The 19,285-nt window shown below is 43.1% G+C and overlaps 1 protein-coding gene across 10 annotated transcripts in view; it reads left to right on the forward strand.

Moving 5' to 3' along the window:
- MAP3K4 (mitogen-activated protein kinase kinase kinase 4) overlaps nt 1-19,285 on the forward strand; it is a 154,676-nt gene that overhangs the window by 58,402 nt on the left and 76,989 nt on the right. For all 10 annotated transcript variants that reach the window (XR_010323252.1, XR_010323253.1, XM_064293079.1 and 7 more), the window contains exon 3: nt 5,371-6,731. Coding sequence is in view for 8 of the 10 variants with exons in the window: in XM_064293079.1 (XP_064149149.1) it covers nt 5,371-6,731 (1,361 nt within the window). In the remaining 2 variants the exon portion in view is untranslated. The remainder of the gene's footprint in view (nt 1-5,370; nt 6,732-19,285) is intronic.

Raw genomic sequence — 19,285 nt, forward strand, 5'->3', positions numbered from 1 at the left:
CTTCTCCTGCAGAGCGACTGGTGGGTTTGAACTTCCGATCTTTCCTTAGCAGCCGAGGACTTTAACCACTGTGCCACGGGGGCTGAATAAGAACTAGAACATTATTTTTTTCTCACTGCAGCAAGCAAAGGCTCTCTGAATCATACCGTTAAAATATACAACATTCAAAGTTGGTGTGGTACGCCACTGACTGCTCTGACAGGGATCACAATAGAGCGTCCTGGACAGAGCTGGAGAAAAATGTAGAACAAAATTCTAACTCAAAAAGAAAGACCAGTCTTGCTGGTCTGACAGAGACTGGAGAAATTCTGAGAGTATGGCCCCCGGACACGCTTTCAGCGCGGTAATGAAGTAACTCCTGAGGTTTACCCTTCAGCCAAAGATTGAACAGGCCCATGGAACAAAACAAGACTAAAGGGGCGCACTAGCCCTGGGGCAGGGACTGGAAGACAGGAGACAACAGGAAAGCTGGTAATAGGGAACCCAAGATTGAGAAGGGAGAGTGTTAACATGTTGTGGGGTTGTTAACCAGTGTCATACAATAATGTGTGCACTAACTGTTTAATGAGAAACTAGTTTGTTCTGTAAACCTTCATCTAAAGTACAATTAAAAAAAAAAAGTTGGTGTGATGCGATGGATCAATTTTGTGTGGCGTTTCTTGGCATGGTCTTGTAACTCCCATCCAAGTGATTAGGTGGGACTGTGCAAGTAAGGTAATTGTGGCCTACCAAGGGGATTGGTCAGTTTTGCCATCCTGCTAGGGTTAACCTGTCCCATCCCAGAGGCGGGAAGGAGAGAACCTTATCACCACCAAGAAAGCAGAGCCAAGAGCGGAGTGCGTCCTTTGGACCCAGGATCCCTGCACTGAGAAGCTCCTAGGACCAGGAGACCGACAGGGAGAGACCAAGAGGGAGAGACTGAGAGAGAGATCTGTAACACTAAAGACGATGAGAGGTGGCGGCAGAGAAACAGGAAGAAAGGTCAGAGAGAGGTGGCTGGGAAGAGGCTGTCCATCTGTATCCTGAGTGTGCCTGAACCTGAATTGTAATCTGTTACTTCCTTCTAAACCCTGTATCGTGAGTATTGTCCATGAGTTCTGTGTAGCCATTGCGGTGAATTACTGGACCCAGCAGAGAAGTAGAGAGTGCCGTGGGAGGGACAGTTGCTGTCAGAATTGGTAAAGATGGCAGACAGAAGTGGCACGTCTAACTTCCATCTCATGGGAATCTGCCTTGAGCTGTTAATCTTGGTTCTCCTTCCCACTTGTGAAGTTAGAGGAGGTCAGATGCTGCCCCAACACCATTTTTATATTTGAACTCATCTTTTTAATAAATAATAAAAGCAAAATCCATCACCGTCGAGTCAACTCCAACTCAGTCACCAGTAATATTTGCAATTTCGTGATTCTCTATTGCTGTGTAGTGGTATAAAAGAGCCCATGATTTTTATTGTGCTCACAACTGTCTTGGTCAGGTGTTGAGGCAGGGCACAGCTTATCTCTATCCCATGATCTCTTCGCTGGAGTGGCCCAGTTGGCTGGATATGGTTGTCATGGCTCGTCAGGGGCCCTGTTTCTGGAGTCTCAGTTCTCCACATGGCGTCTGATGGGCCCAAACCATCTACAGTGGTTCCTTCACTTAGTTGTCAATAGGATACCTCATTTACAGAGTTTATAACTTATTTAGTTCTTGGGTCGTGCAAATGGTTAACACGTTTGACTGCTAACCAAAAGATTGGAGGTCCAAGTCCACCCAGAGGCACCTCAGAAGAAAGGCCTGGTGATCTGAAAAAATCCACTGGAAACCCTACGGAGCACAGTTCTACTATGACACACATGGCGTCACCATGAGCCAAAATTGACTTGGTGGCAGCTAGTTTTTAACTTATTTAGACTTACAGGCTTATAACCTAACATCAGCAATTACTCTCTCTCTAGTTTCTGTCTTTAACCTCCCAGAACTGAAATACTGAGTACTGTTAAGCACTAGCAGAGTTGGGAGGAAATGACAGCTTTCATACAGGCTGATGGGAGTGTAAATTGTCTCAGCCCCTGTGGGAAGTGATTGATTAAAACAGCCAGATTGATGGTGGGTATATCCCTGACCCAGCAAATGGACTCTGGAACTAGACCAGAGACATTTCCATGAATGGACACTAAAAGTCCTACATGGAGTTGCAAGTCCTGCAGTGGATCGCGTCATTCACCATTTTGGTTTCTTTACCTAATAGGCAGACGTGTAACAATCAGACAGGAAAGACCAAAACAAACCCTGTCCTAGTGGTTGCCCCTGAGAGGTATTGGGGAGGGGACTGGGCATAGTAGACAAAGGTGAGGTCAGCATTGCCTACAATATGTCATTTCTTTGTATTGATAAGACTTTACAATGCTTGCCGGCTAAAAATTGTACAAAACTATCTTTCTATTTTTTGCGTTTTCCTGATTTTGTTTCCTAGGAACGTTAAAGACAATGGTTTTCAAAGCACTAACTTCTGCTTTTATAAGCTGTAACAACAGTGATAGGATATCTAGATAAGGATGGCTAGTTCTTTATTACCTAAAAAAAAGGCAATACGACATCCTGACCTATGTAACCTACCAGTTTAGCTTTTGAATTAGCTCCTTGACTAGGCCTCGTTTCATATTTTGATGTGTAACAGAATTTAACTGAGGTGTTATTTAAGACTGAACTTTTGTATGGTTGGTAAGTCACTACCTTAACACTTTAAAGAGGTCTTTTGCAGCAGATTTGCCCAACGCAATATATCGTTTGATTTCTTGACTGCTGCTTCCATAGATATTGATTGTGGATCCAAGTAAAATGAAATCTTTGACAACCTCAGTATTTTGTCCGTTTATGGTGATGTTACTTATTGGTCCAGTTGTGAGGATTTTTGTTTTCTTTATGTTGAGGTATAATCCATACTGAAGACTGTGGTCCTTGATCTTCATCAGTAAGTGCTTCAAGTCCTCTTCACTTTCGGCAAGCAAGGTTGTGTCATCTGCATATTACAGGTTGTTAATGAGTCTTCCTCCAATCCTGATACCCTGTTCATATAGCCCATTTTATGATTGGGTTGTATTTCTTTTTGTTGTTAAGTTGTTGAAGTTTTATATGTATTTTGTTCATTAGGTTCTTATCGGATATATGGTTTCTCAAGATATTCTCCCAGTTGGTAGCTTGTCTTTTCACTTTTTTGGTAGTCTTTTGATGAACCGAAGAAACAAAAAACCCCTTGTCATCAAGTTAATTCTGACTCATAGCGACCCTATAGGACAGAGTAGAACTGCCCCATAGGGTTTCCAAGGAGCAGCTGGTGGATTCAAACTGCTGACTTTTTGGTTTTACAGCCGAGCTCTTATCTACTGTGCTACCAGGGCTCTTGTTGGTGAACAAAAGTTTTTCGTTTTTACGAAGTCCCATTGCTTTGTTTTGTTTTTCACTATTTGTACTTTTGTTATTTTGTTAGGTAATCCGTTGTTAAAGCTAGACCCAACTGCATCGCCATTGCATTTTCTTCAAAGAATTTTATGGTTTTGGTTTGCACATTTAGGCCTTTAATCCAGTTTGAGTTTGTTTTTGTATATGGTGTGAGGCATGGATCCTGTTTCATTTTGTACATGTGAAAATAGTTTTCCCACAAAATTTACTGAAGAGACTCTTCTTTCACCGTTGAATGGACTTAGCACCCTTGTCAAAACTCAGTTGACTGTAGGTATGTGGGATTATTTCTGGACTCTCAGGTCTGTTCTGTTGGCCTACGTGTCTGTTGCTGCTCCAGTACCAGGCCATTTTGTCTTTCCACTTTCCTGTCACCTGTTTTAGTGGAAAATATTTGACCTTTCCTTCTCTGACAGGTTTCCACCTTACACAGGTTTTGGCTTTTGCTTTATGTAATCAAGAACATTTCAATAAGTTGTGCAGTATACTGTTTTGCATGCCACAAGGTAGGCTTAAAAGATTTGTATGTCGCCTACAAAAAATTAGTTTTGAAGCTTGCTAAAATGTGAGTCTGCGTACATAGAAAATGAAATCGTGGCATTTTTTTCTCCTTTCAGTGTTATTAGTTGCTGGAATGAGAGCAAGGCTGGGAGGCTGCATCTTTTAATATTTTCATGCTTTGAAATACAACATTGAGTTGGATACATCTGGAATTGTCCAGGTTACCCAGCACCTCTCAGTTAACCCTTTGTTTCCCTTAACCAAAGCAACCAGACCCGTTGCCGTCAAGTCGATTCAGACTCAGAGCGACCCTAAAGTGTAGAGTAGAACTGCCCCATGGGGTTTCCAGGGAGTCCCTGGTGGATTCGAACTGCCAGTCTTTTGGTTAGCAGCCATAGCACTTACCCACTACACCACCAGGGTTTCCTTGTTTCCCTTAGGACCTTTAAATCATGAATTAAAGGAACATGAATGAGTTATATAAACAAAGTAATACTTTTGCACTGTTTACTATGATCACTGTCAAATTGTAAATTGTATGCCAACTTTCTGTGGTCACATCAATAATAATACCACATTACGTTAGTTTTATAAAGGCTTTTGCTATTCGATCCTAAGCTGTAAGCTTTAAAAAAAAAAAATTGTTCTTCATTATTTAATTATTTTGTCCTCTGACTCAATCCTGTATCTGGACACGCATACTAGCTGATAGAGCATTCTGGTCTAGGTCCTCATTGTATCTCTTCTGTAGAGTAGCCTGGTTGATGTCTCTGCTTTTATGGCATCAAGTAGTATCTCTGTGTGCTGATGACTTCCAAATCTGTGTCTCTGGATTTCTCTCCAGACCCATGTATCAGACATCATCACGTGGATGTACCATGTAGTTGTTAGGTGCTGTTGAGTCGATTCCGACTCCTAGTGACTATATGACAGGGTACATCTGCGCTATAGTGTTTCCTAGGCAGTAATCTCTATGGAAACAGATTGTCAGGTCCTGCTCCTGTGGAGCTGTTGGATGGCTTTGAACCAGTAACCTTTCGGTTAGCAGCACTGAGCTCTTAACCGTTATACCTTCAGGACTTCTTGGATGTAGCAGTGTTCTGTCTCTCTCTCTTCTTCAGTTGTAGGTGATCACTTAGGGAGATTTGACTCAGAGGGTAACTACGTTTTGTACTATAGAGGCAGATATCTAGTTTTAGGTTAATAGTGGTGAATATAAGAGAATATAGCAGAGAAAATGGATAAAATCTTTTAAAAATTTTAAAGAGAAATATTATGTATATGTTCTGATTCATTTAATTATCAGAATATGGTATTTTCTTTTCCCCAGTAATAGCTTGAAAATATAAGTACATGCTAATATCAGTTTTATTGAAACTATTCAGAATAACGTCATATTTTAGAGTAATTTTTTTTTTTCTTAAATAGAAAAAATGAATGCACCAAATCAGTCTCCACACAAAGACACTGGAAAAACAGTGGAGAACGTCGAAGAATACAGCTATAAGCAGGAGAAAAAGATCCGAGCAACTCTTCGAACAACAGAGCGTGATCATAAAAAAAACGTACAGTGCTCGTTCATGTTAGACTCAGTGGGTGGGTCATTGCCGAAAAAATCAATTCCAGATGTGGATCTCCATAAGCCTTACCTCAGCCTCGGCTGCAGCAATGCTAAGCTCCCGGTGTCTATGCCCATGCCTATAGCCAGAACTGCACGCCAGACCTCTAGGACCGACTGTCCAGCAGATAGATTAAAGTTTTTTGAAACATTACGACTTCTTCTAAAGCTTACCTCAGTCTCAAAGAAGAAGGACAGGGAGCAAAGAGGACAAGAAAATACTGCTTTCTGGTTTAACCGATCTAACGAACTGATCTGGCTGGAGCTCCAAGCCTGGCATGCAGGGCGGACCATTAATGACCAGGACCTCTTTTTATACACAGCCCGTCAAGCCATCCCTGACATCATCAATGAAATCCTTACTTTCAAAGTTAACTATGGGAGCTTTGCCTCTGTTAGAAATGGAGCTAGTTTTAATGGTACTTCACTAGAAGGGCAGTGCAATGCCCCCCATGAAACAAAGACTGTGGGTTACTCAACGTATCACGAGCATCTCCAACGCCAGAGGGTCTCATTTGAGCAGGTAAAGCGGATAATGGAGCTGCTAGAGTACATAGAGGCACTTTATCCATCGTTGCAGGCCCTTCAAAAGGACTACGAGAAATATGCTGCAAAGGACTTCCAGGACAGGGTGCAGGCACTCTGTTTGTGGTTAAACATCACAAAAGACTTAAATCAGAAATTAAGGATTATGGGCACCGTTTTGGGCATCAAGAATTTGTCAGACATTGGCTGGCCAGTGTTTGAAATCCCTTCTCCTCGACCATCCAAAGGCAATGAAGCAGAGGATGAGGGAGATGACCCAGAAGGAGACTTGGAAGAGCTGGAAAGCAGTGCAGATGAGAGTGAAGGAGAACACACCCCTGGTCGGACGGGGCAGGAGATCAGACAGCCCCCAGAGAACAGTGTCGACATCCAGCCCCAGGACTGTGTGCCAAAGAAGCTTGAACGGCTCGAGTCTGAAGAGGACTCAGCTGGTTGGGGAGCCCCAGACGGCAGTACGGAAGTGGGCTTCAGCAGACACTGTCGGACTTCTATCTATAGACCGTTTGTAGACAAAGCCCTGAAGCAGATGGGCTTACGAAAGTTAATTCTAAGACTTCACAAGCTGATGGACGGCTCCTTGCAAAGGGCGCGGATAGCGTTGGTAAAGAGCGATCATCCCATGGAGGTACGTTTCTGGTAGGCATAGTGCAGTCTAAGTTGTCCTTAGTGCCGTTATCTATGTAAATTACATGGTGTGCTGGGTGAATTGTTACGCGCTTTCATATTATTCCTCATATATTTTAGGTGTAAATTTCAGATTTAGGATTTTCTTTTTTATTGAGTGCTGTGATGAATGGGGAAATGCGTGTATGAGAACAGTTTGAAACTTTGTGATTAAGGGCAGAGTGGTACGCAGAGGGAAGAAAATCCAGCCATATAAACAGCAGGTGGGGAAGGACAGCCTAGGTGTAAGAGGGAAGACAGCGGCAGTTGTGGTTGACCTCAAGCTGAGTATGAGCCAGTAGGACAGTCACCATGATACTGAAATCTTTTCACGTGAATATGGCATCCAAGGTCATAGATTTAGCCTTTTCTCTTTTTTTTTTTTTTTTCACACTAGACCACTCTCTGAGCAGCATGTCCAGTTTTGGTCACTGTATTTTAAGTAGATGTGAATTGTAGAAAAATGTAAGAATGAGCAAAGGAAAAAGTTCACACTATTTCGCAAGGTTAAAGTGTTTAGCCTGAGTAATAGAAGTTTAAGGGAAGGTTTCATTGTTATTAAGTATGTGTTTTGATAAGGGAAGATTTTTGTAAGGAAGTGGCTTCAAGACAGTACACATTTCGTTTTGATAGCTTGAGATCAGAAATTCCTGCTGTTCAGGCTGGTAAAGCTGGAAAGGGAGATGGGGATATTGCTATGGAGAGTCTAAAAAAATACAGGTAATTTTTCTGTTGTGGTAAGTCTGTAGTCAGAGCTTCGTGTTGCCTTATACCTGTGTTAGTCTGTGATTCTAAATTTTAGTAGCTATGTATACATACATATGCGCACGTGTGTGTCTGCATGTACTTTTATGTTTACAGCTTCACTTTGCTGTATGATCTGGCTTGCTTTGGAGTCTGAAATGATAGAACAGAAGAGATTTCTTAAGTACTCCCCACCTGAGAGAACCTGAGTTTGTGAGATTTCTTGTTAATCTGATGGCTAGATGATGAATCCTTAGAGGGGAGAGGGCAAGCATCACAGAAATCTAGTGAGATGTTTACAAAATGAATTAATACATTGTTGCTGTATGTTAAGTGGCTCCTTTACTTTGGATATTATTTTGATTATATTTAAATGAGCTTATACGTACCTATCGTTCCTATCGAAGAATAGCGTTGTGAATGGTTTTTATGTGTAACTTTTTTGTTAGAGCACATGGATTTTTTTCTTTTAGTCCATGAATGGCTATTTTATAGTTAGATTTTATTGTAGTGCAGGTTTCAAAATTGGTGAAGCAAAACTGCGGACACGTAATAAGGGCTTTGTCATGTACTTCAGATGGTAAATAGCTAACTTTCCGTCTTAGGTTTTTAGTTGGGCTGGTTCAGCTTCATCAAGGACACGTGTAGGCAAAACGGGGTTGACGTGTAATTTTTATTTTGAAGCGCTGGTTTTGCAGTAAAGGGGTGAAAGAGGCTTGGCAGTCTGAGCTGCCTCCATATCCATGGTTGTCACAGAAGAGAGGACTGATGTGTTGAGGGCACCGGGAGCACCTCAGGACTGCTTTGTCTGCCTGCGTGGCCCCCCCCGATTTTCTCCTCTCCCCTCGATTAACCATTGCTGCTGATGAGAGCGCTTTGCCTCCCAGAGGTGTGATGGACCAAGAAAAAGGTCGTGAACAAGTGCGCTGACTTTCGTGTTGAAACCGACAGTTGCAGACTGCAGCGGGGTATCCCCATCGCTTTGGAATCCCGTCGAGGTTGTGTTCTTTTGGTTTGAGTAACTGAGGTTTAACGGAAGAGGTTATCTTTGTAGAGAAAAGAAACACAGGAATTCAAAGCTTATAACACACATGAACTAGATACTGTTTATTAGAATTATCTGTAGGTTGCTTCCTGTTCAGAAAAATGAACTACAGAAGCTCCTGTTTTAAGTTTTCGTTTATAAAATGTTACATATTTGTCAAGTAATGGAAGAGAAGCAGAAAACTAAGGTTGGGATTCTATATTGGAGAGTAATCTAAACTAAAAAGAGGAGGCTTTGAAATTATAATTCACAGACTAGGAAAGTAGGGTTCTATTTTTATTCCCATTTTCAGGAAGATAATTTCTGTAGGGGAAGGCATATGTATATATATGTGTATGAATGTATGTGTACTCCCTGGGCTGGCTTGTTTTGTTTTAGTTTTTTTAACTAAGTGTGTCAGGGAATAACTGGGCTCTATTTCTTGCTATGCCTCTTTCTAACCACATAGCTTTGGGTAAATGACTTAATCTATCTAAACCTAAGTCTTCTCATCTGTAAAATGGGTATAAAAAATACCTTCCTGCCTACCTCACAGGGTTGTTGTGAGGTTTAAAAAGATATTTGTATAATGATAAAATGCTTTATAATTCAAATATAAACTTTGTTTTTGAAGTTTTGTTACATGTTATCCTCTCCTTTGAGTTTTATTTATTTTGCCCATTTTCTGCTGGGTTATCAGTCACCAGTGTAGCTATTTATATTTTATAGATGTTACGCGGTTTCCTGTTATGGTTGCGAAGTTTCTTTCACCTAGAGCGCAGTGTTTAAATACGATTCTTTTTGTCATTAGCCTTATAGTATATAGTCACGACAGTTTTCCGTAGTACTTCACAGACACACACTTCTTCCCCCATCCTCTTCAAGGTGGTCATAGCAGACGTTTATGATATGGTTAGCTTCATTTATCACAGTCTACATGCTATCCTGGGATCCCTCAGCGCCCTGGTTGGTTTTTTTTAAACTTGCGTGCAGTAAAGTTTATTCTTTGTGTTGTACAGTGTTATGGGTTTTGTCCATTTATTTTAAATACCCATAAAATATTTGAGTTGTAAGTTGTGATATGGTTATTTTATTTGCCTTCTCTTTTGCTTTCCCTTTGAAATTTATGTATTTTCAGAAGAGAAAGATAAAATGAAAATTTGTATTTTAATATTCTGTACGAACGATTGCATGTTACCTTAAGTTTTGGTAAGATTTTTGGCCACTTTCTTGTTATTTTGCATTAGAAATGATCATGTAGTTTTAAGTTTATTAGCCAATATAATATTGTTTGTCTTTGGATTCTAACAATAATTTTGCTTTTTTTTTTTTCATATATATAAACACAAGAAACCCTGAAGAGGCTGCCTTTTATGTCAGAATGGACAAAGCATGTTGAAACTAAAGAAAGAAACCCATTGCCATCAAGTTGATTCCGACTCATAGCGACCCTCTAGCACAGAGTAGAACTGCCCCATGGAGTTGCCAGGGAGTGCCTGGTGGATTCAGACTGCCAGCCTTTTGGTTAGCAGCCATGTGTTTAACTAGGAAATATATAATAACAACTGTCGTTTGTTGGGGATATACTATGTGGTAGATAGCACAACCCTCTGGACTGGTGCTGTTATGTCTCCATTTTACAGTTAAGAGAGAGTAGATAACTTTCACAAAATCATGGAGCTATAAATTGCTGGCGCAGGGTTCCAGAGCCAGGCTGCAGATACTGGAAACTCTACGCTAATAGTTTCCAAACCTGGCTGCATATCACCATTACCCAGGGAGTCTGAACACACACACGCCTGCCCAGAGCAGGGCAGGTCGGAACCTCCCAAGCTAGGACATTAGCGTGGATGTTTTTGACAAAGTTCTGAGGTACTCAGTTGTAGCCAGAGCACTGGAAACACTAATTAGGCTTTGCGATCAGGGTTGTTAATGTAGTTATTATAGCTAGCTTTTTATTGGTTCTAATCATCGGCTGTCTGATTACATAAATAAAATTACACATCCTTTTAAATTGAGTGACAACCTAACAAGCAAATACTTGTTCATTTGCCTGTAGGTTTTCTGTCTTCTTAAAAGAAACATACATATATGAGGGGAAATAGGAAGCTGGGCTACCTTGTTTTTGACTGCAGTGATCCAGTTGGATCAAACCTGATATAAGATGGAAATAAGATGGAAAACATCAGAGAGAGAACAGGAGCTGTCAGCTTATGAAAGAGAAGTGGATCCCATGATAAGAACACATAACAGTAATGTGAAGAAGAGTGGCTAACTAAGTGAGCAGTTACTGTGTGCCCGGGGGGCTGGATAACTCACTCACCGTGGCACCTTCAGTAAGTGGCTGAGGGAAGCCTGGCTATGAAGAAGAGTGGCTAACTAAGTGAGCAGCTACTATGTGCCCGGGGGGCTGGATAACTCACTCACCGTGGCACCTTCAGTAAGTGGCTGAGGGAAGCCTGGCTATGAAGAAGAGTGGCTAACTAAGTGAGCAGTTACTGTGTGCCCGGGGGGCTGGATAACTCACTCACCGTGGCACCTTCAGTAAGTGGCCGAGGGAAGCCTGGCTATGAAGAAGAGTGGCTAACTAAGTGAGCAGTTACTGTGTGCCCGGGGGGCTGGATAACTCACTCACCGTGGCACCTTCAGTAAGTGGCCGAGGGAAGCCTGGCTATGAAGAAGAGTGGCTAACTAAGTGAGCAGTTACTGTGTGCCCGGGGGGCTGGATAACTCACTCACCGTGGCACCTTCAGTAAGTGGCTGAGGGAAGCCTGGCTATGAAGAAGAGTGGCTAACTAAGTGAGCAGCTACTATGTGCCCGGGGGGGCTGGATAACTCACTCACCGTGGCACCTTCAGTAAGTGGCTGAGGGAAGCCTGGCTATGAAGAAGAGTGGCTAACTAAGTGAGCAGCTACTATGTGCCCGGGGGGGCTGGATAACTCACTCACCGTGGCACCTTCAGTAAGTGGCTGAGGGAAGCCTGGCTATGAAGAAGAGTGGCTAACTAAGTGAGCAGCTACTATGTGCCCGGGGGGGCTGGATAACTCACTCACCGTGGCACCTTCAGTAAGTGGCTGAGGGAAGCCTGGCTATGAAGAAGAGTGGCTAACTAAGTGAGCAGCTACTATGTGCCCGGGGGGGCTGGATAACTCACTCACCGTGGCACCTTCAGTAAGTGGCTGAGGGAAGCCTGGCTATGAAGAAGAGTGGCTAACTAAGTGAGCAGCTACTGTGTGCCCGGGGGGGCTGGATAACTCACTCACCGTGGCACCTTCAGTAAGTGGCTGAGGGAAGCCTGGCTATGAAGAAGAGTGGCTAACTAAGTGAGCAGCTACTATGTGCCCGGGGGGGCTGGATAACTCACTCACCGTGGCACCTTCAGTAAGTGGCCGAGGGAAGCCTGGCTATGAAGAAGAGTGGCTAACTAAGTGAGCAGCTACTATGTGCCCGGGGGGGCTGGATAACTCACTCACCGTGGCACCTTCAGTAAGTGGCCGAGGGAAGCCTGGCTATGAAGAAGAGTGGCTAACTAAGTGAGCAGCTACTATGTGCCCGGGGGGCTGGATAACTCACTCACCGTGGCACCTTCAGTAAGTGGCTGAGGGAAGCCTGGCTATGAAGAAGAGTGGCTAACTAAGTGAGCAGCTACTATGTGCCCGGGGGGGGCTGGATAACTCACTCACCGTGGCACCTTCAGTAAGTGGCTGAGGGAAGCCTGGCTATGAAGAAGAGTGGCTAACTAAGTGAGCAGTTACTATGTGCCCGGGGGGGCTGGATAACTCACTCACCGTGGCACCTTCAGTAAGTGGCCGAGGGAAGCCTGGCTATGAAGAAGAGTGGCTAACTAAGTGAGCAGCTACTATGTGCCCGGGGGGCTGGATAACTCACTCACCGTGGCACCTTCAGTAAGTGGCTGAGGGAAGCCTGGCTATGAAGAAGAGTGGCTAACTAAGTGAGCAGCTACTATGTGCCCGGGGGGGCTGGATAACTCACTCACCGTGGCACCTTCAGTAAGTGGCTGAGGGAAGCCTGGCTATGAAGAAGAGTGGCTAACTAAGTGCGCAGCTACTATGTGCCCGGGGGGCTGGATAACTCACTCACCGTGGCACCTTCAGTAAGTGGCTGAGGGAAGCCTGGCTATGAAGAAGAGTGGCTAACTAAGTGAGCAGCTACTATGTGCCCGGGGGGGCTGGATAACTCACTCACCGTGGCACCTTCAGTAAGTGGCTGAGGGAAGCCTGGCTATGAAGAAGAGTGGCTAACTAAGTGAGCAGCTACTATGTGCCCGGGGGGGCTGGATAACTCACTCACCGTGGCACCTTCAGTAAGTGGCTGAGGGAAGCCTGGCTATGAAGAAGAGTGGCTAACTAAGTGAGCAGTTACTATGTGCCCGGGGGGGCTGGATAACTCACTCACCGTGGCACCTTCAGTAAGTGGCCGAGGGAAGCCTGGCTATGAAGAAGAGTGGCTAACTAAGTGAGCAGTTACTATGTGCCCGGGGGGGCTGGATAACTCACTCACTGTGGCACCTTCAGTAAGTGGCCGAGGGAAGCCTGGCTATGAAGAAGAGTGGCTAACTAAGTGAGCAGTTACTATGTGCCCGGGGGGGCTGGATAACTCACTCACCGTGGCACCTTCAGTAAGTGGCCGAGGGAAGCCTGGCTATGAAGAAGAGTGGCTAACTAAGTGAGCAGTTACTATGTGCCCGGGGGGGCTGGATAACTCACTCACCGTGGCACCTTCAGTAAGTGGCCGAGGGAAGCCTGGCTATGAAGAAGAGTGGCTAACTAAGTGAGCAGTTACTATGTGCCCGGGGGGGCTGGATAACTCACTCACCGTGGCACCTTCAGTAAGTGGCCGAGGGAAGCCTGGCTATGAAGAAGAGTGGCTAACTAAGTGAGCAGTTACTATGTGCCCGGGGGGGCTGGATAACTCACTCACCGTGGCACCTTCAGTAAGTGGCTGAGGGAAGCCTGGCTATGAAGAAGAGTGGCTAACTAAGTGAGCAGCTACTGTGTGCCCGGGGGGGCTGGATAACTCACTCACCGTGGCACCTTCAGTAAGTGGCTGAGGGAAGCCTGGCTATGAAGAAGAGTGGCTAACTAAGTGAGCAGTTACTATGTGCCCGGGGGGGCTGGATAACTCACTCACCGTGGCACCTTCAGTAAGTGGCTGAGGGAAGCCTGGCTATGAAGAAGAGTGGCTAACTAAGTGAGCAGTTACTATGTGCCCGGGGGGGCTGGATAACTCACTCACCGTGGCACCTTCAGTAAGTGGCCGAGGGAAGCCTGGCTATGAAGAAGAGTGGCTAACTAAGTGAGCAGCTACTATGTGCCCGGGGGGGCTGGATAACTCACTCACCGTGGCACCTTCAGTAAGTGGCCGAGGGAAGCCTGGCTGTAAAACCATGCTCTAAACCATCACCGTACACTGCCTCCAAAAGTTACATTTTGCCCCGCATATGGTTTTAAATGTTTTTTGTCTTAGTGACTAAAAAAAAAGCCAGTTGCCATTGAGTCATTTCCAACTCATAGCACTTAAAAATTGGAAGATTTTAAATGAAAGCCTGGATTTTTGGTGTCTCTAGGTATGCTGGAAGGTCTGTCCACGCTAAGTGCTCATTTTCACATGGTATTAGTTGGCTGGAGACCCCCCCTCCAAAAAAAAAAAAAAAAAAAAAACCCTGTTGCCATGGAGTCGATTCTGACTCATAGAGACCTTACAGGACAGGGAAGAACTGACCCATAGGGTTTCCAAGGCTGTAATGTTTATGGAAGTAGACTGCCATCTCTCTCCCTTGGAGCAGCTGGTGAATTTGAACTGCCAGCCTTTTGGTTAGCAGCCAGGCACTTAACTACTGTACCACCAAGGCTCCCATCATTTCCTATTACCTTCCAGCAACCCTAATCCACTTATTTACATAGCCTACCTGCCCCAGTAGGGATTTCTGTATGGGTTTGACCCCTAGTGCAGAATCACAGAAACTAAATTTTAAAGGGTCATGTAAAGGCTAAACAAGAAAAAACCCAAACTCGTTCCTGTTGAGTCGATTCTGACTCATAGCAGCCTTATAGGACAGAGTAGGACTGCCCCATCAGGTTTCCAAGGAGAGGCTGGTGGATTTGAACTGCTGGCCTTTTGGTTAGTAGCTGTAGCTCTTGACCACTGTGCCACCAGGGCGTCAAGTAAAGCCTGCTTTAGTCTAATCCTCAATTTTTTACAATAACATGCTTTCTTTTGTTTTATTTGTTTATTAATGTATATGAAGAACCATAAGTCCTTGGTTGTCCTCTACTACCCCTGCCCAGAGTAGTAATCATTTGATTTGTAACTTCTAGTCTTTTCTGTGCTTATGTTGTTAGGTGCCATCAAGCTGGTTCCAACTCATAGCAACCCCATGTAAAACCAGCCCAAACGCTGCCTGGTCCTGCGCCATCCTCACAGTCTTTGCTATGCTGGAGCCCATTGTTGCAGCCACTGTGTCATCTCATTGAGAGTTTTCCTCTTTTTTGCCGACCCTCTAACTTGACCAAGCATGATGTCCTTCTCCAGGTACTGGTCCCTCCTGAAAACTTGTCCAAAATATGTGAGACAAAGTCTTGCAGTCCTTGCTTCTAAGGAGCATTTTGGCTGTACTTCGTCCAAGGCAGATTTGTTCGTTCTTCTGGCAGTCCATGGTATATTCAATATGCTTCGCCAACACCATCATTCAGGTATCAGTTCTTCTTCTGTCTTCCTTATTCATTGTCCAGCTTTCACATGCATATGAGGCTTTTGAAAACACCATGGCTTGGGTCAGGTGCACTTTAGTCCTCAAAGTGACATTGTTGCTTTTCAACACTTTAAAGAGGTCTTTTGCAGCACATTTGCCCTATGCAATGTGTCCTTTAATTTCTTGACTGCTGCTTTCATGGATGTTCATTGTGGATGCAAGTAAAATGAAATCCTTGACAACTTCAGTCCTTTCTCTGTTTATCATGATGTTGCTTATTGGTCTAGTGTGAGGATTTTTATTATCTCTGTGTTGAGGCATAATCCATTCTGAAGGCTGTTGTCTTTGATCTTCATCGGTAAGTGCTTCAAGTCCTTTTCATGTTCAGCAAGTAAGGTTGTGTCATCTGCATGTTGCAGGTTCTTAATGAGTATTCCTGCAGTCCTGATGCCCCGTTCTTCTTCATATAGTTCAGTTTCTTGAATTACTTGCTCAGCATACAGATTAAATAAGTATGGTGAAAGCATACCACCCTGAGGCACACTTTTCCTGACTTTAGACCACACGGTATCCCCTTGTTCTGTTTGAACAACTGCTTCTTGGTCTATGTACAGGTTCTTCACGAGCACAATTAAGTGATCTGGAATTCCTGTTTTGGGGAGTGTTATCATAATTTGTTACGATCCACACGCTGCAATGCCTTTGCATAGTCAATAAAACACAGGTAAACATCTTTCTGGTATTCTCTGCTCTCAGCCAAGACCTCCCTGACATCAGCAATGATATCCCTCTTTGCACATCTTCTGAATGGGCTCGAAGTTTTGGCAGTTCCCTGTTGATGTACTGCTGCAACTGCTTTTGAACGATTTTCTGCAGAATTTTACTTGTGTGCGATATTATTGATATCGTTAGATAATTTCTACGTTCTGTTGGATCACCTTTCTTCGGAATGAGTTCTCATACGGATCTCTTCCAGTTGGTTGGTCAGGGAACTGTCTTCCAAATTTCTTGATACAGATGAATAAGCACCTCCAGCGCTGCATCCATTAGTTGAAACATCATCATTGGTATTCTGTCCATTCCTGGAGCCTTGTTTTTTGCCAATGTCTTTAGTGCAGCTTGGACTTCTTCCTTCAGTACCATCAGTTCTTAATCATATGCTACCTCCTGAAATGGTTGAACACCAACCAATTCTTTTTGATACAGTGACTGTATATTCCTTCTACCTTCTTTCGATGCTACTTGCATCATTCAATATTTTCTCTATAGAATCTTTCAGTATTGTAACTGGAGCCTTGAATTTTTTCTTCAGTTCTTTGAGCTTGAGAAATGCCAAGTGTGTTCTTCTCTTTTGGTTTTCTAACTCTGGGTCTTGCACGGTTGTTATAGTACTTTACTTTGTCTCCTCAAGCCACCCTTTGAAATTCTCTGTTCAGCTGTCTTCTTCATTTCTTCTCTTTGCTTTAGCTACTCTTAAGTTCAAGAGCAAGTTTCAGAGCCTCTTCTGACATCCATTTTAGTTTGTTTCTTTGCAGTGACCTTTTGCTTTCTTCTTGTATGATGTCCTTGATGTCATTCCACAGCTCATCTGGTCTTTGGTCATTAGTGTTCAGTGTGTCAGATGTATTCTTGAGATAATCCTGAATTCAGGTGGGATGTACCCAGGGTCATATTTTGGCTTTTGTGGACTTGCTCTAATTTCGTTCAGCTTCAACTTCAACTAGCATATGAGCAGCTGATGGTCTATTATGCAGCCAGCCCCTGGCCTTGTTCTGACTGATAATATTGAGCTTCCACATTGTCTTTTCCCACAGATACAGTCGATTTGATTCCTGTGTATTCCATTTGGCGAGGTGCATGTGTATAGTTGCCGTTTATTGTTGACAAAAGGTATTTGCATTGAAGAAGTCATTGGTCTTACAAAATTCTATCATGCAATCCCTGGTGTCATTTCTATCACCAAGGGCATATTTTCCAACTACCAATCCTTCATTGTTTCCAACTTCCGCAGTCTAGTCACCAGTAATTATCAGTGCATTTTGATTGCATGTTTGATCAATTTCAGACTGCAGAAGTTGGTAAAAGTCTTCAATTTCTTCATCTTTGGCCTTAGTGGTTGGTGTGTAAATTTGAACGATAGTTATATTAACTGGTCTTCCTTGTAGGCATATGGATATCATCCTATCACTGACAGCATTGTGGTTCAGGACAGATCGTGAAATGTTCTTTTTGACGATGAATGTGACGCCATTCCTCTTCCAGTTGTCATTCCTGGCATAGTAGACCATGTGATTGTCCAGTTCAAAAGGGACAATACCAGTACATTCCAGCTCACTAATGCCTAGGATATTGATCTTTATGTGTTCTGTTTCGTTTTTGATAACTTCCAGTTTTCCTAAATTTGTAGTTCATACATTCTGTATCCCAATTATTAATAGATGTCTGCAGTTCTTTCTTCTCATTCATTATATGAATAGATGTATTTTTGTCATATAATGTATGTTTTGTTTTGTTTTCAGACAAAGGTAACGCCATCTGTATTCTAGCATAACATGTTCCCCATTTGGACCTTTCCGTGCCAGTATACATAGCTCTGCTTCAATTCCACTTAAAAACTATAGTGGTATTCCATTTGAATGGACCATAACTTATTTAACCATTTCACTCTTAATGAGCTTTTCATTTTCTGTTTTACTCTTGAAATGTAGTTACAAATATCTTTGTAATAGACCTTTTTGAGCTTTTGCTATTATTTTTCTAAGAATGGTTGATTAAAATGGAATTTATAGGTCATAGGGTATATACATTTAAATCTTTTATAGATACTGCCAAATTGCCCTCCAAAAAGGCAGTATTAATTTACGCTTTCCTCACAACATAGGAGAAATCCTATTTTTCCTCATTTTTATAACCTTGATTAGTAAAAAATATAATCTGAATTTAATCTTTAGCCTCCTGCATTTCTAGTGGCGTGGGGCCTCTTTCTTGTTGAGGGTCTTCCTCTTTTTCGCTGACCCTCTACTCTACCAACTGTGATGTCCTTCTTCAGAGAATGCTCCTTCCTGATAAGACGTCCAAAGGATGTGAGATGAAGTCTTGCCATCCTCATTTCTAATGAGCATTCTGGTTGTACTTCTTTCAGGACAGATTGGTTCCTTCTTCTGGCAATCCATGATGTATTCAGCATTCTTCACCAACTCTGTAATTTACAGGCATTGATTCTTCTTCAGTCTTTCTTATTCATCATCCAACTTCTGCATGCATATGAGGCAATTGAAAACACCGCGGCTTGGGTCAAGGCGCACCTTAAAGTGACATCTTTGCCTCGTACTTTAAAGAGGTCTATTGCAGCAGATTTGCCCAGTGCATTGCATTGTTTGGTTTCTGGACTGCTGCATCCATGGGCATTTATTATGAATCCAAGTAAAATGAAATCCTTGACAACTTCAGTATTTTCTCTGTTTATCATGATGTTGCTTATTGGTCCAGTCATGATTTTTGTTTCTTTATGTTGAGGTATAATCCATACTGAAGGCTGTGGTCTTTGATCTTCATCAGTAAGTGCTTCAAGTCCTCTTCACTTTCAGCAAGCAAGGTTGTGTCATCTGCATAACGTAGGTTGTTAATGAGTCTTCCTCCAATTCTGATAGTCCAGCCTCTCGGATTATTTACTGTATAGCATAGAGATTAAGTATGGCGAAAGGATACAACCCTGAAGCACACCTTTCCTGACTTTAAACCACACCATATCCCCTTGTTCTCATCAAATGACTGCCTGTTGGTCTAATTACAAGTTCCTAATGAGCATAATTAAGTGTTCTAGAATTCCTGTTCTTTGCAGTATTATCCGTAATTTGTTATGATCCACACAGTTGAATGCCTTTGCATAGTCAGTTAAACACAGGTGAACATCTGTCTGGTATTTTCTGCTTTCAGCCCGTCACATCCCTCGGTTTCTGCACTTTCTGAATCTGGCTTGAATTTGGCAGTTGCCCGTCGAGGTACCGGGACAGCCAGTTTTGAACGGTCTTCAGC

This window comes from Loxodonta africana, chromosome 1 (assembly GCF_030014295.1).
Source record: "Loxodonta africana isolate mLoxAfr1 chromosome 1, mLoxAfr1.hap2, whole genome shotgun sequence".
Classification (NCBI taxonomy): Eukaryota; Metazoa; Chordata; class Mammalia; order Proboscidea; family Elephantidae; genus Loxodonta; species Loxodonta africana.